This window comes from Phasianus colchicus, chromosome 31, assembly GCF_987193195.1.
Source record: "Phasianus colchicus chromosome 31, bPhaCol1.hap1.1, whole genome shotgun sequence".
Lineage (NCBI taxonomy): Eukaryota > Metazoa > Chordata > Aves > Galliformes > Phasianidae > Phasianus > Phasianus colchicus.
In genome coordinates this window covers 1502557-1528232 of record NC_143466.1, presented here as the reverse complement: position 1 = coordinate 1528232, position 25676 = coordinate 1502557, and the positions used below count along the sequence as shown (strand labels likewise).

Below are 25676 nucleotides of genomic sequence, written 5' to 3'. Positions count from 1 at the left end.
CCGCATTGTCACTCACCCAGGATGAGGGCCAGTGCCATTGGTGCCATGAGGCAGGAGCAGCTTGGGGACAGCGAGACTGCAGTGGGGAAAGGAAGTGGCCGGAGAGCTGCTGTCAGTTCTCATTTTGGGATAGAACTGCCATGATGTCACCTCCCTATATGACAATTCTGGCACGCAGATGACAGTGCACACATCTCCTTTACAGCGCCCCACACAGGCTGTCACCTGTCAGCTCTCACAAACTGTCCACAAAGCACTTCCTGAACATGGCCTGCCACTGTGCCCAACATGGGGTGCCAAACACAGCACACGTGGCTCCAATGGGGTGTCCCACACGGAATATCTCATGTGATCCCCAACACATCCAGGTAGCTGTCACCGCATATTTTGGGCACCACACTCTGTCCCCACTGTGCATTCCTCCACCATCCCCACTGGGGACAGCAGCAGGGACCTTTGGGAACACAGTGACACCCACACAGGCATTTGTCAGATGCTATGGACTAAGATGTACATCGAGGAACACCCGTGGTCTGTTGTGTTGGATTGGTACAGATTGTGGCATCCCACAGCAGATGTGGTGGGGTTATTGACATAAATCAGAAAAATGTGTTGTCCTTCATAAACGGTGGCTGGATTTTGGGGTGGATTGGTTGGCTTTGGGATTCTCAACCAGTTATAATGAATGTATGGTGGTTAAGGAAGAGATGTTAGAGACGAGCATTTGAGGGTAATTGATGTCATCCAAAGGCAACTGATGTCATCTACCCGGGCTTCCACAGTGTCCTTGACAAGATCTCACACCACACCCTCATCTCAAAATGGGAGAGAGATGGATGTGAGGATTGGGCTGTCCTGGAGAGAAGGAATTTGTTGGGAAGTCGCAGCCAGAGGGCTGTGCTCAACGGCTCCATGTCCAGTGGAGGTAGTGTTAAGTCGTGACCCCCAGAGGTCCCTCCTGGGAGCGCTGCTCTTCACCACCTCTCTCACTGACAGAGATGATGGCATGGGGTGCAGGCTCAGCACTTTGCTGATGGCGCTGAGCTGAGTGCTGCAGTCGATAGGACAGAAGGAAGGGATGCTGGAAAGGACTAACAGAAAGCACATTCTTGACTTTCTGTGCTGTGCTTGGTATGCCCAAACTCTGGCAGTGCTTTGCTGACACACCGCTCTATCGTTTTCATGAGAGAGTTTGGCTACACATCCGTTTTTGGCCAAGCTGTTGTTGTGAACTCCCTTGTTTTTGACCTTGGGAAGGTGAACTGCTAACCCAGCAGGCACAAGGGATGTCTGAGGGGAGCCTGGGAGTCATCTTCATCATCTTCATGGTGGTCATCGTTGCTCTTTGCCAATTCAGGACTGCCACCTCCAGATGAGTCTCACGCCCATCCCTTCTCCAGCGCTGAGGGCCAACACTTTCACTCCTCAAAACAGACCTTGGAATCAGAGCAGTGATCAATCTGATTCTTGTCCCTCTCACTGTGTCTTGTTTTTCTCCTCCTCCGTGACGAACCTGAGTCACCGTCACTTTGGAGGATTCCCTCCTTAGCTCCCAATTTCTGCATGATATTGAATGAGAAGAAAGAGATGTTGGAAGAGATGAAGGGTTAAAAGCCCAAAGGGGATATGTGGAATTTCAGTGCAGTTTAGACAGAGCAGTGTAGTATTCATTCCTTTCTGCCTTCCTCTCTTCAGCACTGCCTTCTTTCGGTACTCCTGACTCTTCTTCCCATCTTCATTATCCCCCTGGTAGACCTAAATGGGTGGAAAATATATCTGGGGGGTTCTTGAATTGACAAGTGCATTTTGGGGATTTTTTTCTGAAATTATTTCTGTTTTGGAGCATGGGAAAGAGGAGGGAAGAGAGGGAAGGAGGGTTTGTGCCACACAGTGTGGTCTGTGTGGTGCACAGAATGGAGGAGGAAGCTTAAAAATAGAAAAGGGGAAGTCCTGTGGGCTGAGAAAACGGCCATCTAGGAAAAAAATCCCCAGGAAACAGCAGATGGTCTGAGTAGAGGTTGGGTCAAAAAGACCATTTTATATCTCAAGCTCCAGCGATGGAGTGACTTTAGTCACTGTAGGTGGGATAATGGTTGTCCTGAGGGTAGGCTGTGTCCTCTCCTCAAATTTCCCACCAAAGCCAGGAGATCTCTGCACTAAAGACTGTGGGTGGCTGACTGTACTTTGCAAGCACCAAAGGAGTGCAGGCAACAAAGAACTTTGTATTCTTGGTCGAAGGAAAAGTACTGCGCAGAGTGGCTTGCTGGGAATATCCCAACAGCCTGTGATCTTTCCTCTCTCCTCTTTTCCAGAGCTTCAAAAGAAAAAAGAAAAGTATCTCCCAGCTCGGGGTTGGCCTCTCAAGGGAAAGAAAGAGCATCCATGGAATTGGGTGAACCACTCTCCCTCCTCTCACCTGTGAGTTGTTCTGCTTGTCCTGGTGGCTGCTGCTTCTCCAGCCCAATAAATCTGGGGTACTTCTGGGACTGGGGCCACATCGAGATGTGACTCCAGAGGTAGTTATGAGGTTCTGAGGTCTGGAAAGGCACTGTAGCATTCAGAGCTGTGCTTTGAGATTTGGAAGTTCATTGAGAGGTAGAAGCGGTGCACTGGGTGGGAAAACTGTTTGACTCCTACTTGAAAACAGAGACATATTTTGTTTTCTTGGAGATGATCATTGTGATTTTCCCCCATCTGAACCTGTTTGTTCGTCTGCCCTTCCAGATGTGAGGTGCAAGGTGGTGGCTTCTGAGCCTCCATGGGGGACTCTGTGCTCAGCTCCTCCCGGTGCAGCATGGAGAGGAATTGGGTGGTGGGACCACGTGTTCCCCAGTGCACATGTCAGTATCAGCATGCGTCCATATTGGAGTGGGTGTCACCATGTCCCCAAAGATGGCAGATGCTGTCCCCAGTGGGGATGGCAGAGGAAAGTGAAGTGGGGACAGTGGGTTAAGTGCAGGCTGCACATGTTGTGGAATGCGTGTAACATCCCATGTGTGACACCCCATTGCAGCCATGTGTCCTGCAGTTGGCATCTCACAGGGGACAGCCAGCAAGGCCACGCACTGGCAGCCTTTTGGGCACAGTGTGTGACAGCTGACAGGTGGCAGCTTGTGTGGGGCACCACAAAAACAGTTGTATGAACCAGTCCACGTGTGCCAGCCCATGCTGGGCCCCATGGTGCCACCACATGGGGAAGAGAATTGTCAGATGAGGAGGTGACATCATGCCATTGTGTCTCCAAGGGGAAGTGAGAGTGGATCTCCAGCCACTCCCCGTCCCCACTGCAGTCTCGCTGTCCCCAAGCTGCTCCTGCCTCATGGCACCAATGGCACTGGCCCTCATCCTGGGTGAGTGACAATGGGGATGTGGTGCCACGGGGGTTGGTGGCCCTGTGTGGGACCAGGACCGTGTCCCTTGCAGGTTGGTGGCTGTTGGCAATGAACAGGGCACAGCAGTGTGAGTATGGGGACAGAGGAAGAATGGGGAGAGTGGGAGGGGAGTGTGTTCAGGGTGCCATCAGAGGTACACAGGAGGGTGTGCAGGGACAAGGCTGACTGCTGTCCCCTGTCCTAGTGCCCAGACCCTCCCTGTCACTGCACCCCAGCCAGGGGGTGTCCCTGGGGGACAATGTCACCCTGCGCTGCCACCTGAGCCGGCTGGCTGCCTGGGTCTGGCTGTACCAGGATGGAGGTAGGACACACAACAAGTACCAGGACAAGGAGCAGGATGCGGTCGAGTTCTCCTTTGTTAGCACGAGTTGGGAGCATGCAGGGGCGTATCGGTGCCAGTACCATGTGTCTGAGCCACTGGGGACATCAGAAAAGAGCGATCCCGTGGAGCTGGTGCTGACAGGTGAGGGCACTGGGAATAATGGTGGGCCTTGGGCTGTACCCACAGGGTGGTGTCCCACCTCTCTGCCCTCCCTGCACACAGATCGCAGGTACCCCCCACCTGGCATTTCTCTGAGCTTTGAGGGACACGTGATGACAGCCATCAATATCAGTATCCACGTGGGGAGGGGGTCCAATGTCACCATCCAGTGCTGGAACTGGGATTATGGATCCTCCTTCCTCCTGCACAAGGGTGGGCACTCAGCCCCTGTCCAGCGCCAGGACCCCAGTGGTGGAGGAATGGCCACCTTCACCCTCTTTGGGGTGTCCCCAGCTGACACCGGCACCTACAGCTGCTCCTACCGCCCCTGGGGTCACCCCTTTGTGTCCTCACCCCTCGGGGACAGCGTGACACTTGAGGTGACATCCCCACCTACACGTCCAGGTAGGTCTGAGTCTCCCATGTCTATGTCCCTCGTATCACCCATGGGTGGCAGTGTCACCTCATCCTGTCCCCAGGGTGGTGGCTTCTGGGGATGGCATCACCCAAACACCCGGACTGCACAGGTGCCAATGGGGAATCCCGTGGGAGCCTGGTTGTGGCAGTGGCAGGGGGCTGTGCCACTGCCCTCACCTTCGGCCTCATCCTCATCACCTTCTTCCTCCTGCTTGCCTGCAGACGCCGGATACAGAGAACTGCCAGCTCTGGTGAGGAAGGGGTTAAATGGTTTCATCTCCCAGAGATGCCGCAAGCACTCACTGCTGCACACTGCAACCCCAGTCCATACCCTGGAGTTCCCATTTCCCTGACCATCCTGTATAAATCCCCCTACATGTCCTTCTGGGATCCCTCTGAGTTCCTCCATAACCGCGACCCTCCCCCTTTCCTCTTTTTGATGCAGGTGAACCCCTCAAGAGTTCCAAGGCCAAGGAGCTCCAGGTAAGAGTCTGTGTGTGATGACCTTAAATTCCAAACTGCTCCCTAAGCTCTCCCCCTCCCAGCAGACCATAAGAGGAACCCAAAACCCATGGTGAACCCAGAGGACCTCCAGTACTGTATGGCTTACCATAACTTTATCTGCACTCCCCAAACCCAACCCATGCACAACCCAAATCCACACTGTGGAGAGTCCCCACATCCTTCATCTCAGCCCCCATATTCCCTGAGGACATCCACACCCCAAGCTCAACACAAACTCCATGAACATCACAGAACATGAACCCAAAACACCACTCATTCGGACCCTTAGTGTCTGACCCACGGCGCTGACAATCTCTGCCAACTGTCAGATCTCCAAACCCTAAATGTCCACTGAATACCCCATGGGCAACCACAAACACCTACGTCATACCCATAGAAACTCCACAACAAAGCCTCTGCACACCCCTAAAACGTTAACCATCCCCCAGAACCCATGGGCACCCTCAAGCCAAGTAGTGGGAAGCCCTAAAAACACTTGTAGCATCCCTCAGAGTCTGACCCATGCAGACCCCGAATCTCAGGCAGCCCAGAACCACAAGCGCACTCTCTTGGCTATTACCCTACATACTGAGACCATTGGTTCCCCCACAAGCACTCTGGGGAACCCCATGGTATCACCCCACCGTTTCCATGTGTCTGCAGGTGCCACCAGAAGACAACGAGGGGCTGACCTACATTGAGCTGCAAACTGTGACCCCCAGCTTCTGCCGCCCTGGGGCCAGCACGGTCCCCCAGCCCCCTGTTATCTATGCTGAGGTGGGGTCTGGGAGACCCCACTGATGTCCCCCACGTGGGTTGCCTCCTTTTTGGAGTGCAAGAATGGAAACAGACACCAAGTTCCCCACTTGGGTCTCATTGATGCCCTCTGCTCCCGCAGTCCCACAAATCTCCCCAAATTTAACGTCCCCCAAATCCCCACCAGTGTGCACCAAATCGTCTCTAATCCCACTTCATCCCTGAACAGTCATCACTACCATCACAATCCGTCCTTATCACCTGGATTCCTTTACACCCCTGGACACCTCCAAAGCCTCCCCATACACACCCAAACTTCATCCAACACTCTTGTAGGACCCCCACAGCTCTGCACCAAACTCCACCAGCAGCCTTGAGGGATCCCTGGCTTGGTCCCAAGTCACCACAAAAGGCCCCATAACACTGCAGTGGTGTGTAACAACAGGCGTGCACGAGCCCACGAGTGCAATTCAAGGAGTGTTCTCACACAGCTGTCACTGTCAGCACTGCTGAAACGCACCGCCTCACTGTGCTCACATCCGCCACTTGGTCTCCATCAGAGCTCACAAGCGTCGATGAATGTCAGTGGGGCCATTATTTCTGCATGGGGGAATTCAGCTCTGTCCCATATCCGTGTCAGATGCAGTTGTGCCAATGTGTCCCCTCTGCTGCCGTCTGTCACGTGGCAACAAAAGGGGATGGGACACTGGTGGGAAGGTTCCACCTCCGCTGCTGTCCCACTGACATTCCCATCCGATGTCATGGGCCAAAGTAATAAACCTGCAGGTTTTACTTTCAGAATAGCCCTCATGAAGTATATGGTGTAGTTCAACTCTTACTAACTGTACTTTTTGATATTGTTCATTCAAACTAAAAAAGAGAGAAACAAATCCATAAAAAGTGTGAGAGCTTGTCCTTGTTTTTGTGAAACAAACGCATCAGTCTGGTTCAGTGAAAGCAGCTGCCGTTCTTAGTGAGCTCTCAGGTGTCTGTCAGGGAGTTCTGAGGGCATTTCCCTCCTCCTGTGCTCCGTCCTTGGCAATAGTTTGTCACAGATGTCCGTACCCCAAAGGGCCGTGCCATGGATGAGGCAGATGTGGAGCCATGGCTGTTTCTCTCTGCTCACAGGGGGCTCATGGAGTCTGGGAGAGACACACGGCCACAGTTCTGAGCTGAATGCCTGGCTGCAGCGCTGTGCATTCCAGCTGAAAATTCACAGCTCCTGTGTTTACGGATGATTTTCTCAGCACTTTGGAGCCCTGTTCCCCAATCCCTGCACACAGCTGCTTATTTCCACTGCTCACAGTTCTGAGCACCAACCCATAACCAGCCCTGTGGGACTGGAGTTCATCTCCTTGTCCCCAAAGGAACTCCTCATTCCTGAGGGGTCCCTCCAACCTTCCAGTCCTGCCCCAAAATACACCCACCATTCCTCTGGAAACCAAAACTCTTTGCAATCCAAGCCAAAATCGAGCCACCAGTCCTGTGGGACCTCAGATCTGTCCCCAGCCACCCCAAGGCCAGCAGGATCCACGTATCTGACCACACATGTGCACACCCGTATGTGAGCCTCCACATATGTGCCTCTGCTTCTGCTCATGTATCCGACATGTGTGGCACAGTCACACAGGCACAGCAGCTGTACACGTGTACTCCATGCTCAGTGCTCTGCCTCTGTGTGTGCGTGACATCATGTGTGTACACTGATCCACGTACAAAATAATGCACACCTGTGTGTCCTTAGCATGTGACAAATGTCTGTGTGGGTGTCACTGTGTCCCCAAAGGTCGCTGCTGCTGTCCCCAGTGGGGATGGCAGAGGAAAGTAGAGTGGGGACAGACTGTGGTGCCCAAGGTGTGTGGTGACAGCTGACTGGATGTGTTGGGGAACTTGTGTAACATCCCATGTGGGACACACCATTGGAGCCACTTGTGCTGTGTTTGGCATCCCAGGGGGACAACGTGCAGGGCCACGTGCTGGCAGAGCACTGAGGATGGTGTGTAACAACCAAGCGATGACAAACTGCAAAGGACAAAAAAAGGAGGACTATTTGCACAGCTCCATGTGAGCCACACTGCTGGGGACCCCACAGCGCCACTTCCCGTTTTGGCAGTGATTTCCACGTCAGGTGGTGACACCAAAACATCCTGTCCTAAAAGGGGAACTGACAGCAGCTCAACGCCAACCCCTGTCCCCACTGCCGTCTCCAAGCTGCTCCTGCCTCATGGCACCAATGGTGCTGGTCCTCATCCTGGGTGAGTGACAATGGGGACGTGGTGCCACAGGGGTTGGTGGCCCAGTGTGGGACCAGGACTTTGTCCCTTGCAGGTTGGTGGCTGGTGGCAGGAAGCAGGGCACAGCTGTGTGAGTATGGGGATAAGAGGAGAATGGGGAGAGAGGGAGGGGAGCGTGGTCAGGGGGCCATCAGAGGGGCAGAGGAGGGTGTGCATGGACAAGGCTGACTGCTGTCCACTGTCCTAGTGCCCCAACCCTCCCTGTCACTGCACCCCAGCCAGGGGGTGTCCCTGGGGGACAATGTCACCCTGCGCTGCCACCTGCCCCAGTCAGCTGCACAAGTTGAGCTCTACACGGAAGGATACTGGTGGTATGTAAAGCAGGCAGACATGGACATGGTACAGGACACGACTGAATTCCTCTTGGTTAGTGTAGAGAGGAAAGATGCAGTGAAATATCATTGCCGGTACCGTGTTTTGGAGCCACCAGGGACATCGGAGAAGAGTGACGCCGTGGAGCTGGTGGTGACAGGTGAGGACACTGGGGACAGTGATTGGCCCTGAGCTGACCCAACAGGGCCACGTCCCATTGCTGTCTCCCCTTTGAACACAGATCCCAAATTGCCCCCACCCAGTATTTCCATGAGCTCTGGGAGTAAAGTGGGAACAGGGACCAATGTCACCATCTGGTGCAGCAACCAGGAGAACAGGGGCACCATCTTCCTGCACAAGGATGGGCACTCAGCCCCTATCCAGCTCCAGGACCCCAGTGGTGGGGGCACGGCCACCTTCACCCTCTTTGGGGTGACACAAGCTGACTCTGGCACCTATAGGTGCTCCTACCGCTTTGGAGGCTTCTACCTTCTTTCCTCACCCCTTGGGGACAGCGTGACACTGGAGGTGACACGCGCACTTGCACTCCCAGGTAGGTCTGAGCCCCCATGTCGGTGTCCCTGGTGCCACTCCTTTCTGGCAGAATCTCTGCATCCCATCCCCATGGAGGTGATGTCCGGGGATGGGGACATGCACACTGCTGGACCCCACAGGTGATGAGAGGAGGTCCCATGGGAACCTGGTGATGGCAGTGGCGAGGGGCTGCGCTGCTGCCCTCGTCTTTGGCCTTGGCCTCTACTTTGTCCTCGATGCCTGCAGCCTCTGGATACGAAGAGATGACAGCCCTGGCGGGGAAGACAACTGAATCACTTTGGCACTCGAAAGAGCAGCTTTAGATCGCACCCAAGTATGCTCTGTTTCCTCTTGCACAGTTCATATACCCCCCAATCTCCCTCCCATACCTTTCAATACCTATACCTCCCTCCAGCTGTGTCCTTCCTCATCTTCCATCCCCTATAGGTGGATCAATCCCCTTAACTTTCCCCTCCCTCCACTTCCATGCACTACTGATCCCCCCTGTATTCTTTGGCACCCTCCATAACCCCCATCCCTCTCCCCTCCCCATTTTGATACGGATGCCCCCTCATCCAGGATGTCTGAAGCCATTCACTTCCAGGACAATGTCTGAGACATCGAATCCATAAACTGAACTTGCCCCCTGGGAACTCCTCCAAACCCCACTCTGAACTCCAAATCCTGTCCCTATGGACCCCGAGAGACTCTCAGCCTCATACGGCTTTCTTTGTCCCATGTGCATCCCCAAATCCAGCCCATGGGAAAACCAAATTCTATATTGCAGGAACTCTAGATGTAATCCACCAGCCTCTCCGGTCTTCTTCCAGCCCTATACAAACCCAGACACTATAGGCACCCCCAGATCTGAGCAAATACCACCCATGTAGTCCGCAGTGAGCTAAAAGTCCCAGAGAATCACCAAACTTACTGAACAGCCCCAGGTCCCAATGGCACTCCAAGCCATAGAGAAACCCCCAAATGCCATGCATAGGAATGCCAGTATCTCACCTACGGAGTCCTCAAATTTAAGCCTCCCCATATCTCTTAGCCCTAAACACTTATCAGAACTCTTATCAGGCACCCTCAATCCATAGTGAGACACCCCAAACACATGCTTAAATTCCCAAAACTAAGCAATTCCAGACTCCCAAGCCCAGCCCCACTGTTAACCAGTCTTAGCCACCAGAATCCCAAATACCCCCAGCCTAACATCCCCAAATCCTTACCAGTGTACTCCACGCCCCTCACGATGACACCAAATCCTCAACTCTAAATGCTCAATTCTAAACCCCAAAGCCTACCTTCTACTCCTCAGATCTGTGAACACACACTGGGACTGCAAATCCTTTCGAAGTCGGAGCATTGGTCAAAGAGTGGTGGGCAGCTGTGTTGAGCACCACTAATTCTGTAAGCATAAAAATGTTATTACTCTGAGGGCTGCCCTGCAATTCTGGATGCTTCTGCCCGTTTGTCTGCAGCGAGTGCTCGTGTGACAGCGGCCATGGATGCCATGTGCTCCTTGTGCTCAGCAGTGCCATCACTCTGGCACTGCAGGACCCTCACCGCGGGAACTCCTCACACGGGCACTCTCTGCTCCACAGAATTACCATCAAACAACAAAACGCATTTGCTGACATTTTCGGTGTGCTTGCTACCTCTCCAACACTTGCCATAACAAGGCTCTTGCCAGAACAACAGAGGCTGCAAAGCACCAGATGCTGTGAGATAACCGCACAGCCTGTGTGTGTCCACCAATGGCACTGCTTCACCGCAAGAACATTTCTGGCACACACACATTTCTGAGAAATGTTGTCATTGTGAACTCACTTCTTTACAACCTTGCGATGCTGCAGCTGCCAACCAACAGACAGGAAGGGATGCCCAGAGAAGCTGCATTTTGTGCTGTCTCCTTTTTGCCAGTTGGAGACTTCAGCCATTGGATGAGCACTCCCATCCCCCCTTCTGCTCCGGCACTTAAACTCCTCAAAACGGACCATGATTGCTTTTCTCCATCTCTCTCTCTTACATTCTTTCTGTCCTACTCTCCATTTTCTCTCTTTTCTTTCTTTTTCTCTCTCTTGCTCATTTTCCTCCCTGTCATCTTTTACTCTTCTTCTGCAGCAGCCAGAACCTACATTTCCCTGGAAGCAGCAGATCAAGCAATAACACCACTGTCCAAGGATCCCTGATCCGTATCACTCAATAATTGTTCCTAGGAAGTCCCCTAATTTTGTTGCAGGGCAGCTGATTGGTTGCTGCTGGAAAGTTCAATAAATGCTCTTCTGTTGCTCCTCTGAGTCCCTGTCTGACTCTGTTGCCCTGGAGACCGCAGGAAAGCACAGACTGCACTCTTGGAGAACTGTGCAGAGAGTCTGGCATCCCTTGGGGGACAACATTCCAGGGCACACACTCACAGCCCTTTGGGGTCAGTGTGTGACTCCCCAGTGTTGACAGGCGTCTGGGGCACCTCAAGAGGCAGAGTGTGCAGTGAACACTTCTCCACTTGTCCCACTACAAAAAGACACCACAGCGTCACCACTGCTAAGGGCTCACATTGCCACATCAGGAGGTGACATCACATCATCCTGTGCCCTGGGGGAAACTGAAAGTAACTCTCTGGCCACTCCCTGACCCCACTGCAGTCTTATGGTCCCCAAGCTGCTCCTGCCTCATGGCACCAATGGTGCTGGTCCTCATCCTGGGTGAGTGACAATGGGGACGTGGTGCCACGGGGGTTGGTGGCCCTGTGTGGGACCAGGACCGTGTTCCTTGCAGGTTGGTGGCTGGTGGCAGGAAGCAGAGCACAGGAACGTGAGTATGGGGACAGGGGGAGAATGGGGCCAGAGGGAGGGGAGCGTGGTCAGAGGAACATGAGAGGGGCAGAGGAAGGTGTGCAGGGACAAGGCTGACTGCTGTCCCCTGTCCTAGTGCCCAGACCCTCCCTATCGCTGCACCCCAGCCAGGGGGTGTCCCTGGGGGACAATGTCACCCTGCAATGCCACCTGCCCCAGCCGGCTGCACGAGTTGAGCTCTACAAGGAAGAGAATTCGGGACTTAAAAAGCAAGCACACATGGACATGGTACAGGACATGGCTGAGTTCCCCTTGGTTAGTGTAAAGAAAGAAGATGGAGTGAGATATCAGTGCCAGTACTGGGTGCTGGAGCCACCAGAGACATCGGAGAAGAGTGAACCCATGGAGCTGGTGGTGACAGGTGAGGGCACTGGGGAAAGCAGATGGCCTTGGGCTGTTCCCTCAGAGCTGTGTTCCATCCCTGTCTCCTCTCTGCACTCAGATCCTAAGTATCCCCCAGCCAACATTTCCCTGATCCCCAAGGAACGTGTGGAGACGGGGACCAATGTCACCATCCAGTGCAGCAACAAGGAGTATGGGGGCACCATCTTCCTGCACAAGGATGGGCACTCAGACCCTCTCCAGCACCAAAAACCCAATGATCAGGGCACAGCCACCTTCACCCTTTTTGCAGTGACCCCAGCTGACTCTGGCACCTATAGGTGCTCCTACCGCGTTGGGGGCTCTTACCATCTGTCCTCATGCCTCGGTGATAATGTGACCCTGGAAGTGATTGCCAGATCTGCATATCCAGGTAGGTCTGAGCAACTCTTTCCATGCTCCACTTCTCAGCTGTGGGTGACCCTGTCTCTGCATCCCACTTCCATTGAGAAAGGGGCTGGGTACAGGGACAGCTCAAACACTTTGACACCACAGGGGACAATAGGGGTCCCAGCTTGAACCCGGTGGCAGCGGTGGCTGGGAGTTGTGCTGCTGTGATTGTCATCATCCTCATCCTCATAGTCTCATTCCTCCTTGCTGCCCAGAGAAGACGAATACAGAGAGATGAGAGCTCTGGTGGGGAGGGGTTAAATGGCTTTGATCCCCCATAAATCCACTATAAATCCCCACTGGTGTTGATTGGTACCCCCGTAACACCTCCCCCCTCTCCCCTTCTATTTATGACTCAGGTGCCACCAGAAGCCCCGAGGCCGTGCAGTTCCAGGTCAGTGTCTGGGTCAGGGGACCCCTAACCCCAATCTGCCCCATTACCCCTGCCCCAGACCTCACCTGGGTGAACTCGTGGCTGTGGATTAAACGTGTGTGCACCATCCCACGTGCACAACAGGTGTCCAGATACACGTGTGGGACACACTGAAGTCTGTGCCTCTGTGTGTGTCTGTGCGATGCTGTGTGTGTGCACCAACAGCTGGACACATTGCTGCTCATGTGTGTCCTTAGCATGTGCTCCCTGCGTCAGCACTCACCAGCCAAAGACTGGGACTAAGGATTGTGGGCTGAGGGGTCCACAAATTGTAGATTTTGCATTTGCATGGGCTGGATACAGGTGGTGCACATAAATGTCATGGTATGAGTCCAGGGCTAGGGTCATTTATGGGCCTCATGGGAAGGATGTGGGTCTCCATCGTGATGTTTTCTGTGCACCCCAAGGTGTGAACTGGGATGTGGGATCCACTGACTGACCCAGGATGAGGGCCAGCGCCATTGGTGCCATGAGGCAGGAGCAGATTGGGGACAGCAAGACTGCAGCCGAGAAAGAAAGTGGCCGGAGAGCTGCTTTTAGTTTCCACCGGGGTGCAGGATGATGTGATGTAAGCTCCTGATTTGGCACATCTGTGGTGCACATCTGTGTTAGGACAAGTGGACAGGTGTTCACTGCACTCTGAGCCTCTTGAGGTGCCCCACACACGCTGTCAACACTGGGGTGTCACACACTGACCCCAAAGGGCTGTGAGTCTGTTCCCTGGCATGCTGTCCCCCAGGGGATGCCAGGCTCTCTGCACAGTTCTCCAAGAGTGCTGTCCGTGCTTTCCTGGGGTCTCCAGGGCAACAGAGTCAGACAGTGACTCAGAGGAGCAACAGAAGACCATTTATTGAACTTTCCAGCAGCAACCAATCAGCTGCCCTGCAATAAAATTAGGGGACTTCCAAGTAAAAATTATGGAGCGATACGGATAAAGGATAATTGGACAGTGGTGTTATTGCCTGATTTGCTTGTTACAGAGAAATCCACATTTAGGCTGCAGCAGAAGAGAAAAAGATGACAGGGAGGATAATGAGGAAGAGAGAGAAGAAGAAAGAAAGGAGAGAAAATGGAGAGAAGCAGAGAAAGAACATAAGAGAGAAAGATGGGGGTGGGGGGGAAAGCAATTGTGGTCCATTTTGAGGAGCTGGACCTGCAGTGCTGGAGCAGAAGGGGGGATGGGAGTGCTCATCCAATGTTTGAGGTCTCCAACTGGCAAAACGGAGAGAGCACAAAATGCAGCTTCTCTGGGAATCCCTTTCTGTCTGCTGGTTGGCAGCTGCAGCATTGCAAGGTTGTGAAGAAATGTTTAGAAGAAACTTGTGAAGAGTTTACACTAACAGGTTTGTCCAAAATGTGTTTGTGCCAGAAATGTTCTTGCGGTGAAGCAGCGCCACTGGTGGACACACAAAGGCTGTGCGGTTATCTCACAGCATCTGGTGCTTTGCAGCCTCTGTTGTTCTGGCAAGAGCCTTGTTATGGCAAGTGTTGGAGAGGTAGCAAGCACACCGAAAATGTCAGCAAATGCGTTTTGTTGTTTGCTGGTAATTCTGTGGAGCAGAGAGTGCCCGTGTGAGGAGTTCCCGCGGTGAGGGTCCTGCAGTGCCAGAGTGATGGCACTGCTGAGCACAAGGAGCACATGGCATCCATGGCCGCTGTCACACGAGCACACGCTGCAGACAAACGGGCAGAAGCATCCAGAAGCCCAGGGGGAGAGGGGGGTGGTTGAAGATATAAATGCAGAACACACAGGTGATGATAAAATCTATTTACTAAGACTTAGGAGAGAAATATTATGAGGTTTAAGGGGGATCAGGAAAGATTTGGCGGTTAGAGTGGAGAATTCAGGGATTTGGTGGGTCTGGGAATGAGATAATGTGCATAGGTGAGGATTTGGGGATGTCAGATATCTCGGGATTTGGGGATGAAAGGGTGGGATCACTATGCCATGGAGCTCCAAGCAGGGAATTTGGGGTGTGTCCCTTTCAGAGCTCCTTAAAAATGAGGCACCGCGGGTGTGGGGGTATCAGCGGGGGTCCCCCAGTATCCACATGGGTGTGGATAACGGGGAGCTGAAGGGTGGCAGCTGCCCTGGGTGGCCGGGGGACCAGGGGTCACAGCATGAATCTCGGTGTAGCTCAGACGCTCACTGTCACTGGGGGGCACCTGGAGACACAGGGGAGCAGCGGGGTGCCACCATGGGGTCTCCAACAGGCTTTGGAGGGGGATTGATGCTTCTGGTATTTGGGAGTGGTGTTCAAGAGGGTGGGTGTGGAGTTGTGCTGTCCTTCTATTTGAGGATCCCAAGGGGGATGTTTGGGGGTCCTGCTGTGGTTTGGGTGTGCTCAAATGGTCTGAGAGTGTTTAGGGATTGTGGGATCGCAGGGGATTAGATTTGTCATCCCTGTGGGTTATACTTTGGGGTTCCATATGTGCAGCTTTTGAGGGTTCCCCTTAATCGGTTTGTGAGAGCTTTTTGGAGCCTGAGACACGTTTAGAGCCTGGAGAGCTCCAATGAGTGTGAAGGCTGAGATTTGGAGTCTGGCTCTACCACAGCATTCAGAATTTGAGTCCCCCATTCGCTGGATTTGAGAGATTACCTATCAAGTTAGGGTAAGCCATATGGGGTTGGTGGTCCTTTGGGGAAATTATGAGCAGGGTTTGGTGAGGCCCCAAGGGGAATGCTGGGATTTGTGTCCCCTGACCCAGACACTGACCTGGAACTGCACGGCCTCTGCATTCAGGGGGGCTTCTGTGTCAGCAACTGGAGAAGGTGGGAGTTATGGGGAGGTCATGAACCATGCTCAAGGAGCCTGAAGGGAATCTATAGGGGCAGGCAAGGGCCACCTGGGAGGAACTATATTGGATAGAAGTGCAGGCACGGAACACTGGGGGAATCAGGAGGGGATGGTAGACATTTAAAAGCTTCCTCACCACAGTTCTCATCTCTCTGTATCCAGAGGCTGCGGGCATCGATGATGAAGAAAACTGCAAGGCCAACGACGAGTGCAGCCACAAAGCCCCTCAGCAGTGCCAGCACCAGATTGGCACGGGACTGCTCCTCAGCACCTGTGGCGTCCGGGTGTTTGGGTGTCTCTACTGCCAGCCACAAGCCCTATTCAGCCCGGATGCAGCAACACAGCCTCAACCATCCGTGGCAGGGAGGGCACGCAAATGGGGTGCTCAGACTTACCTGGGGGTGCAGGTGTGGGTGTCACCTCCAGAGTCACGTTATTGCCAAGGGGTGAGGACAGAAAGGGGTGACCCGAGGGGCGGTAGGAGCACCTGTAGGTGCCGCTGTCAGTTGGGGTCACCCCAAAGATGGTGAAGGTGGCTGTGCCCACCACATCGAGGTCCTGGCGTTGGATGGGGGCTGAGCACCCATCCTTGTGCAGGAGGAAGGCGGCCCCATAGTCCTTGTTCCAGCACTGGATGGTGACATTGGTCCCCATCTCCACACATTCCTCAGGGCTCAGGGAAATGCTGGGTGGGGGGAAACTGCGATCTGCATGAGCGAAGGGACAGCAGTGGGACACGGTCCTGTTGGGAGCAAGCAGAACCATCTGCTGTCCCCAGTGCCCTCACCTGTCAGCACCAGCTCCACAGGATCACTCTTCTCTGATTCCACTGCTGACCAAGACACCTGGTACTGACAAAAATATCTACCTGCGTGCTCCCGATTTGTGTTCAAGAAGGAGAAGTCTGCAGTGTCCTGCTCCTTGTACTTGTAATTGCTGTGTATCCAACGTCCTTCCTTGTACAGCCGGACCCAGGCAGCCAGCTGGGGCAGGTGGCAGCGCAGGGTGACATTTTCCCCCAGGGACACCCCCTGGCTGGGGTGCAGTGACAGGGAGGGTCGGAGAACTAGGACAGGGGACAGCAGTCAGCCTTGTCCCTGCACACCCCCCTGTGTACCTCTGCTGGCACCCTGACAATGCTCCCCTCCCTCTCTCCCCATTCTCCCCCCATCTCCATACTCACAATGCTGTGCTCTGCTCGCTGCCACCAGCCACCAACCTGCAATGGACACGGTTCTGGTTCCATACAGGGCCTCTAACCCCCTTGGCATCACATCCCCATTGTCACACACTGAGAACGAGGGCCAGTGCCATTGGAGTCATGAGGCAGGAGCAGCTTGGAGACAGTGAGACTGCAGTGGGGACAGGGAGTGGCGTTGTGCTGCTGCCAGTTCCTCTTTTGGACAGGATGGTGTGATGTTGCCAACTGATGTGGCAATCATAGCCCAAATGGGAAGTGGCATGTTGGGGTCCCCAGAAATGTTGTACACATGGAGCTGTGCAAATAGTCCCCGCTGGTATGTCCTTTGCAGTTTGTCTGGGCTTGGGTGTCACACACAAAGTTCTGCCAGCACATGGTCCTGCACTTTTCCCCCCATGGAATCCCAAACACAGGACATGGCTCCAAAGGGGTGTCCCCCATGGGATGTCACATGTGGTCCCCAACACTTCCAGCTGGCTGTCCCTACGCACTTCAGGTACCACACTCCGTCCCCACTGTGCTTTCCTCCACCATCCCCACTGGGGGCAGTAGCAGGGACCTTTGGGGATGCAGTGGCACCACGCAGGCATAGGATGTGCTATGGACACACAGGCACAGTGGAGCACACGTGTGGCACAGACATCGATCAACTCTAAGGAAATGTTTTGGCAGAGAAGGAGCACACGTGTTACACCAATGTGGTGCGTACCTGCTAAGGACACACTTGTGCATTGCTGTGGTCACACACAGGTTTACAGACATGATCTCACACAAAGATACACAAAAGCATGGCGTTACACAAGCAGTACATCTGTGTGTACATCTATGAAGTATATTTGCAAAACACAACTGTTCACCTCTACTCATTGATTCCCAACCCATCCCTGAGCTGCACCCGCTCACCCCATGCAGCTCTCCTCAGAGTTCCATTTCTCACCCGATGCCATATGGTGTGGGAGATGCCTTTGGCACTGCAGGTCAGCTGTCCTGGTTCGGTCCCCTCTCAGCTCCTGGTGCCCCCCAGCCCCTCGCTGGCAGCACAAGGCAAGAAGCTGAGAAACGGAACCACTCTCAGCTCTGTGCAGCACTGCTCAGCATCAGCTGAACCACCTCTGTGCCATCAGCATTGGTTTTCTGAAGCCAAAACTCACAGGACACAAGGAAGCAAATCAGCTTTATCCCAGCTGAAACCAGGACAATACCCCGCCATGTTCCATACAGCTTACATCAGGCTCAGGTCCCACTGTTTCCCATGCAGCCTAATTAACCACCATCTCCTATCCTGTGTTTCAGTACACATACACACACAGCATTTCCGCGGTCCCTTGGTCATCCCTGTGAAGTGTTGGTGGAGCTCATTGAGTCCATGGTTTTGGGCTCCATCAGCAGTGCAGGGTGCGCTTGGTGGCTGTGACTCGTGGTGTTCACCAGGGGTGGGTGCTGGATCTGGTGCTGTTCAACATCTCCATCAGTGACCTGGACAAAGGGATGGAGTCCACCCTCAGCAGGTTTGCAGGTGGCACAAAGCTGGGAGGAGTGGCTGACACACCAGAGCTCCGTGCTGCCATTCTGCACCATTGGGTTGGGCTCTCTTGAGTGGTGTGCAGTGACTGGACGAGGGGCAGCGGGCACAAACTGGAGCTCAGGAAGTTGCATCAAATCATGAGGAAGAACTGCTATGCTGTGCGGGAGACAGAGCACTGGAACAGGCTGCACAGGGAGGTGGTGGGTTCTCCTTCACTGCGGATAATTAAAACCCACTTGGAAGCTTTCCTGTGCAACCAATGGCAGGGAAACAAGTTGAGCAGAGAGGTTGGATTTGGAGAACTCCAGAGGTCACTTCCAACCCCACCTTCTGGAATTCTGTGGTATGACCTGGCTGAGAATCTGGGCTAAACACAAGTCCTGTGGCAGGGGTTGGATCAGCCAGTGTTTGGTGGAGGGATTTAAAAATGTCCATCAACACTTGGCACTCCTGTGGAGCAGAGAGTGCCCGTGTGAGGAGTTCCCGCGGTGAGGGTCCTGCAGTGCCAGAGTGATGGCACTGCTGAGCACAAGGAGCACATGGCATCCATGGCCGCTGTCACACGAGCACACGCTGCAGACAAACGGGCAGAAGCATCCAGAATTGCAGGGCAGCCCTCAGAGGCGAGAAGCAGCGCCAGCGCAGTGAAGGGAACAGCCCTGAGAGCTGTGATGGATGGCACCGAGTGAAGGAACAGCTGAGCGCTGTGAGCAGCAGCTCTGAGGCTGCTGTACCGCTGAGAGCAGTTGTGTTGGAACACGCTCTGCTCACAGCTGTCGGGATCTCCACCCATACTATGAAAGGGTGCTGAAGGATCGGATGGCAAGGAAAGGAGGCTGTGGTTAGAGATGAGCATTTAGGGGTTTGGTGTGATTGGGAAGCACTTGGGGGATCTGGCAAGGACTTGATGGTGCTAGATGAGGTGAGATCTGGGAATCATTGAGAGGGAGCTCAAAACATTGAATTGGGTTCTCTTCCACACTGTGCATCCCAAAAATGAGACACGCTGGAGGGAGGCCTTGGTACGGTCTGCCAGCGCTCACGTTAGCATTGGTAACTGGGGGCTGTGGAGTGGTGGGTCCCCCCATGAGGCGGCATCTCCTGGTTGGCACAGATCAGTCCCTCACTGTCACCAGGGGTCACTTGGAGACAGTGGAGAATGGCTGCGGAGCTCCTCTGTATGGAAGTGAGGAGGGACAGCTCTGTGGGAAGTGTGAGTGGTGATCGTAGTTGGTGTGTTTGGGACCTGGGGGGGCTTTGATTTGGAGTCCCATTGGTCCAAAACTGGGACATCCCACTTTGTGAGGGTTTGTGGGGTCCCACTACGTGGTCTGGGGCTGCTCACACTGTCAGGGGGTTGTTTAGGGCTGGGAGATGCCTAGGGCCTCCAAAAACTTTGATCTGGGGCCTGGGGAGCTCTCCACAATGCAGATTTGCGCTTCCCCATGGTGAGGATCTGGGGCTGCACATAAGTGTAAAATAAGCCATATGAGGAGGAGGGTGCAATTGGAGGATGGGGTGTCCACGGGGCAGGTTGGGATTTAGGATCCCTCACCTTTAGGTTTCCCTTACGTGAAAGTGCATGGCCTCGGGGATGTTTGTGTCAGCCCCTGTGTGAATACAGGAGGGGAAGAAGGTTGGGGTTATGGAGGGTGAAAGGGAAGTGATGCTTGTAGGGCATGTGGGGACATAGAGGGAATGGCAGGGGAGTCAGGTGATACTTGAATAAATTTCTAGGGGATCAGTAAGGGATGGACATCCGTGCACAAGATGACTGGGGTAATGTATGAGGGCTGGAAGGGGAAATAGAGGGATATGTGGGGGCATTTATAGGTGATGGAAGGGGAGCAGGGGACACTTGGGAGAATCGATAGGCAACCTGTAGTGGATCGAATGGCACACCTGGTGCATTCTACAGGAGAAGGGAAGAGGAGGAAGGGGACAACTGGGGAGTTCTGTAGGACATCAAAACCATCTAAGACTTTCCCCACCAGGCCTCACATCTCTGTATCCAGTGCCTGCGGGCATCGATGACAAAGAAGATGCCGAGGCCAAAGATGAGGGCAGCAGCGCAGCCCCTCACCACCGCCAGCACCAGGTTCCCATGGGACACCAACTCAGCACTGTGGGATGCAGGTATTTGGGTGTCTTCATCCCCAGCATCACCTGCAGAGGGATGGGATGTGATGACTCTGCCACCCATGGGTGACACTGGGGGCAACAAAATAAGGAGGTTTGAACCTACCTGGGGGTGTGGGTGTGGGAGTCACCTCCAGCGTCACGCTGTCCCCAAGGGGTGAGGACACAAAGGGGAAGTTCCTGCTGCGAGAGGAGCACCTGTAGGTGCCAGAGTCTGCCAGGGTCACTCCAAAGAGGAGGAAGGAGGCCGTGCCAGCACCATCAGGATCCTGGCGCTGGACAGGGGCTGAGCAACCATCCTTGTGCAGGAGGAGGGAGGTCCCATTATCCTTGTTCCTACATTGGATGGTGACATTGGTCCTTGTCTCCACACACAGGGTGACGTTGCTCCCCATCTCCACGCATCCCTCCCGGCTCAGGGAAATGCTGGGTGGGGGTGAGTTGTAATCTGTGTGCAAAGAGGGGTCAGCAATGAGACATAACCCTGTGGGCATCGACCAGGGCCACCCATTGTCCCCAACACTCTCACCTGTCAGCACCAGCTCCACGGGGTCACTCTTCTGCCATGCCCCCCATTCCTCTGACACCTGGTACTGGCACCGATATGTCCCCGCATGTTCCTTACTTGTGCTAACAAAGGAGAACTCTGCCGTGTTCTGTACCTGGTGCTTGTACATGCAGGAGAGGAATCGTTCTTCCTGGCAGAGCCGGACCCGGGAAGCTGGCTGGGGCAGGTGGCAGCGCAGGGTGACATTGTCCCCCAGGGACACCCCCTGGCTGGGGTGCAGTGACAGGGAGGGTCGGGGCACTAAGACAGGGGACAGCAGTCAGCCTTGTCCATGCACACCTTCCTCTGCCCCTCTGCTGGCCCCCAGACAATGCTCCCCTCCCCTCTCCCTGTTCTCCCCCCATCTCCATACTCACGATGCTGTGCTCTGCTTGCTGTCATCAGCCACCAACCTGCAAGGGACACGGTCCTGGTCGCACACAGGGCCACCAACCCCCGTGGCACCACGTCCCCATTGTCACTCACCCAGGATGAGGGCCAGTGCCATTGGTGCCATGAGGCAGGAGCAGCTTTGGGACAGAGAGACCGCAGCAGAGACCGGGAGTTTCAGGAGAAGCAAACTTATTTCCTCTTTGGGCACAGGATGGAGACATGAAGTCTCCACCTCATGTGATAAATATCCATAATGTCTGGTGGCACTTTTGGTTTCCCAGTGACAGACACAGAGCACTGCACACAGTCCCTGTTGCTGTGCTCCACACAAGCTCTTACCTCTCAAGTGTCACACTCAGACCACAAAGGGCTGCCAGCGCGTGGCCTTGCACTGTCCCCCATGGGATGCCAAACACAGCTCCCATGGCTCCAATGGAATATCCCACAAGGCATGCCACATGCTGTCCCCAACACGTCCGGCCAGCTGTCACCATGCGCTTTGGGTACCACACTCTGTCCTATGTGCTTTCCTCTGCCATATCCACAGGGATCAGCAACAGTGACCAGCCGGGGACACAGTGACATCTGCACAGATGGGGAGTGCTCACACTGAGGGCACTGAATGATCACAGTGCCCGATAGGGCAGTCCGTGCTTTTCTGGGGTCTCCAGGGCAACAGAGTCAGAGTGAGGGAACAGCTGAGCACTGTGAGCAGCAGCTCTGAGGCTGCTGTACCGCTGAGAGCAGTTGTGTTGGAACACGCTCTGCTCACAGCTGTTGGGGTGTCCAGCCTTCAGCCCCACGTTGGGCACCACAAGGCCTGCGGTGCTGTCACCCGGCAGCAGCTCAGCAACACACAGCCCTTCTGTCACCAAGCCCCCTCTTTATGGGTTGGGGAGGGATTCAAAGAAAGACAAAACTCATAGGCTGAGATAAAAACTATTTACTCAGACCAAAAGGGAAGAGAGAAATAACCGTAGCGGTAAAAACATTTCTATGCTTACTAAATCAGTGATGCTCAACACAACTGCCCACCGCTCTCTGACCAGTGCTCCAACTTGGGAAGGATTTGCAGTCCCTTCTGCAGTGTGTGTCAAGAGATTTGGGGAGTACAAGTAAGGATCGTGGGGTAAGAATTGAGCATTTAGGTATTTGGTGTCATTGTGAAGTGCATGGGGTCTCTATGCATGGCATTTGGGCGTTCCACTATTGCTTGGGATGCCCATGGGATCTGGGGGCCTTTCCAGGAAGTTTGGTGATTCCCTGAGACTTAGAGCGTGCTGCAGACTACTTGGGTGCTATTTGCTCAGATCTGGGGTTGCCTATAGGGTCTGGGAGATTTTAGGGCTGGATGAGCACCAGTGGGGCTGGAGGATTACATCTGGACTGTAGATTTTGGGTTTCCCATGGGCTGGATTTGGGGATGAACATAAAGACAGAGTAAGATGTATGAGGCTGGGAGTCTCTTGGGGTCCATAGGGACAGGATTTCGAGTTCAGAGTGGGGTTGGGGGATCTCCAGGGGGCAGGTTGTGCTTAGGGATTCCCTGATCAGATATTGTCCTGGAAGTGAATGGACTCAGCCTTCCTGGGGGAGGGGCATCTGTATCAAAATGTGGAGGGGAGAGGGATGGGGGTTATTGAAGTCACCAAAGAGCACGAGGGGGTCAGTAGTGCATGGAAGTGAAGGCAGGGGAAAGTTAAGGGGATTGATCCACCTATAGGGGATGGAAGATGAGGAAGGACACAGCTGGAGGGAGGTATAGGGATTGAAAGGTATGGGAGGGAGATTGAGGTGTATGTGAACTATGCAAGAGGAAACAGAGCATACTTGGGTGTGATCTAAAGCTGCTCTTTCGAGTGTCGAAGTGATTCAGCTGTCTTCCCCACCAGGGCTGTCATCTCTTTGTATCCAGAGGTGGCGGACATCGAGGACAAAGTAGAGGCCCAGGCCAAAGACGAGGGCAGCAGCGCAGCCCCTCACCACTGCCACCACCAGGTTCCCATGGGACCTCCTCTCATCACCTGTGGGGTCCAGCAGTGTGCATGTCCTCATCCCCGGACATCACCTCCACGAGGATGGGATGCAGAGACTCTGCCAGCAACGGGTGGCACCAGAGACTCCGAAATGGGAGGCTCAGAACTACCTGGGGCTGCAGGTGCTGGTGTCACCTCCAGTGACATGTTGGCCCCAGGGGGAGAGGACAGGAGCTAGGAGGTGGTTACAAGATAGGGACACCTATAGTTGCCCATGTCAGCTGGTGTAACTGCAAAAAGAGTGAATGTGGCTGTGCCCCCACGATTCTGGTCCTTGTGCTGGACAGGGGCTGAGCTCATCCTTGTGCAGGCAGATCGTACCCCATATTCATGGTTGCAGCACTGGATGGTGACATTAGCCCACATTTCCACACACTCCATGGAACTCAGGGAACTGCCAGGTGGGGGATAACTGTGATCTGAGTGCACAAAGGTAACAGCAATAGAACACAGCCCTGTGGGGACAGCCCAGGGCCATCTGCTGTCCCCAGTGTCCTTACCTGTCACCACCAGCTCCACGGCATCGCTCTTCTCCGATGCCCCTGGTGGCTCCAACAACCAGTACTGACACAGATGTTTCACTGCATCTTCCTTCTTTACACTAACCAAGGGGAACTCAGCCATGTCCTGAACCATGTCTATGTCCTCCTGCTTTTCAAGTCTCCAACGGCCTTCCTTGTAGAGCTCAACCTGTGCAGCCAGACAGGGCAGATGTCACCACAGGGTGACAGTGTCCCCCAGGGACACCCCCTGGCTGGGGTGCAGCGACAAGGAGGGTCGGGGCACTAGGACAGGGGACAGCAGTCAGCCTTGTCCCTCACCCAGGATGAGGGCCAGTGCCATTGGTGCCATGAGCTTGGGGACAGCGAGACTGCAGTGGGGAAAGGAAGTGGCCGGAGAGCTGCTGTCAGTTCTCATTTTGGGATAGAACTGCCATGATGTCACCTCCCCATATGACAATTGTGGCACGCAGATGACAGTGCACACATCTCCTTTACAGCGCCCCACACAGGCTGTCACCTGTCAGCTCTCACAAACTGTCCACAAAGCACTTCCTGAACGTGGCCTGCCACTGTGCCCAACATGGGATGCCAAACACAGCACACGTGGCTCCAATGGGGTGTCCCACACGGAGTATCACATGTGATCCCCAACACATCCAGGTAGCTGTCACCGCATATTTTGGGCACCACACTCTGTCCCCACTGTGCATTCCTCCACCATCCCCACTGGGGACAGCAGCAGGGACCTTTGGGAACACAGTGACACCCACACAGGCATTTGTCAGATGCTATGGACTAAGATGTACATCGAGGAACACCCGTGGTCTGTTGTGTTGGATTGGTACAGATTGTGGCATCCCACAGCAGATGTGGTGGGATTATTGACATAAATCAGAAAAATGTGTTGTCCTTCGTAAACGGTGGCTGGATTTTGGGGTGGATTGGTTGGCTTTGGGATTCTCAACCGGTTGTAATGAATGTATGGTGGTTAAGGAAGAGATGTTAGAGACGAGCATTTGAGGGTAATTGATGTCATCCAAAGGCAACTGATGTCATCTACCCGGGCTTCCACAGTGTCCTTGACAAGATCTCACACCACACCCTCATCTCAAAATGGGAGAGAGGTGGATGTGAGAATTGGGCTGTCCTGGAGAGAAGGAATTGGTTGGGAAGTCGCAGCCAGAGGGCTGTGCTCAACAGCTCCATGTCCAGTGGAGGTAGTGTTAAGTCGTGACCCCCAGAGGTCCCTCCTGGGAGCGCTGCTCTTCACCACCTCTCTCACTGACAGAGATGATGGCATGGGGTGCAGGCTCAGCACTTTGCTGATGGCGCTGAGCTGAGTGCTGCAGTCGATAGGACAGATGGAAGGGATGCTGGAAAGGACTAACAGAAAGCACATTCTTGACTTTCTGTGCTGTGCTTGGTATGCCCAAACTCTGGCAGTGCTTTGCTGACACACCGCTCTATCGTTTTCATGAGAGAGTTTGGCTACACATCCGTTTTTGGCCAAGCTGTTGTTGTGAACTCCCTTGTTTTTGACCTTGGGAAGGTGAACTGCTAACCCAGCAGGCACAAGGGGTGTCTGAGGGGAGCCTGGGAGTCATCTTCATCATCTTCATGGTGGTCATCGTTGCTCTTTGCCAATTCAGGACTGCCACCTCCAGATGAGTCTCACCCCCATCCCTTCTCCAGCGCTGAGGGCCAACACTTTCACTCCTCAAAACAGACCTTGGAATCAGAGCAGTGATCAATCTGATTCTTGTCCCTCTCACTGCGTCTTGTTTT

General features: G+C 54.1%; 5 protein-coding genes across 6 annotated transcripts; 3 read left to right on the top strand and 2 right to left on the bottom strand.

Moving 5' to 3' along the window:
• Positions 1–3557: 3557 nt before the first annotated feature.
• On the top strand, positions 3558–5732 carry LOC149914171 (T-cell-interacting, activating receptor on myeloid cells protein 1-like; the record flags this gene model as incomplete). Its single annotated transcript, XM_090127532.1, has 5 exons — positions 3558–3855; positions 3937–4278; positions 4401–4541; positions 4736–4773; positions 5458–5732. Coding segments are annotated over 5 exons (957 nt in total), but the record flags the coding sequence as incomplete, so codon positions are not given.
• Positions 5733–6536: 804 nt separating this feature from the next.
• LOC149914170 (T-cell-interacting, activating receptor on myeloid cells protein 1-like) lies at positions 6537–10976 on the top strand. Of its 2 annotated transcripts, XR_016460669.1 has the most exons (7): positions 6537–7805; positions 7879–7914; positions 8032–8316; positions 8398–8709; positions 8831–9024; positions 10009–10100; positions 10295–10976. XR_016460669.1 is itself a non-coding variant. In XM_090127867.1 (6 exons), exons 1-5 carry the CDS (start codon positions 7775–7777, stop codon positions 8980–8982), a joined length of 816 nt encoding a protein of 271 aa, XP_089983993.1. In that variant the 5' UTR covers positions 6537–7774; the 3' UTR covers positions 8983–9024; positions 10009–10976. The 2 variants fall into 2 exon arrangements, 1 of the variants encoding a protein (XP_089983993.1); XM_090127867.1 differs by having other exon boundaries at positions 10009–10976.
• On the top strand, positions 10195–13744 carry LOC149914169 (platelet glycoprotein VI-like). The gene is made up of 5 exons (XM_090127531.1): positions 10195–10335; positions 11336–11504; positions 11622–11906; positions 11988–12562; positions 12676–13744. Exons 1-4 carry the CDS (start codon positions 10195–10197, stop codon positions 12443–12445), a joined length of 1053 nt encoding a protein of 350 aa, XP_089983657.1. The 3' UTR covers positions 12446–12562; positions 12676–13744.
• A 539-nt stretch (positions 13745–14283) lies between these two features.
• LOC149914168 (osteoclast-associated immunoglobulin-like receptor) lies at positions 14284–17282 on the bottom strand. Its single transcript, XM_090127530.1, has 6 exons — positions 17249–17282; positions 16335–16613; positions 15943–16254; positions 15684–15848; positions 15467–15513; positions 14284–14915 (listed from the first exon to the last, which is right to left on the bottom strand). The coding sequence occupies exons 1-6, from the start codon at positions 17280–17282 to the stop codon at positions 14745–14747; spliced, it is 1008 nt and encodes a 335-aa protein (XP_089983656.1). The 3' UTR covers positions 14284–14744.
• A 2342-nt stretch (positions 17283–19624) lies between these two features.
• LOC149914167 (platelet glycoprotein VI-like) lies at positions 19625–21196 on the bottom strand. Its single transcript, XM_090127712.1, has 4 exons — positions 20942–21196; positions 20519–20860; positions 20275–20439; positions 19625–19883 (listed from the first exon to the last, which is right to left on the bottom strand). The coding sequence occupies exons 1-4, from the start codon at positions 21087–21089 to the stop codon at positions 19831–19833; spliced, it is 708 nt and encodes a 235-aa protein (XP_089983838.1). The 5' UTR covers positions 21090–21196; the 3' UTR covers positions 19625–19830.
• Between the last annotated feature and the right edge of the window lie 4480 nt (positions 21197–25676).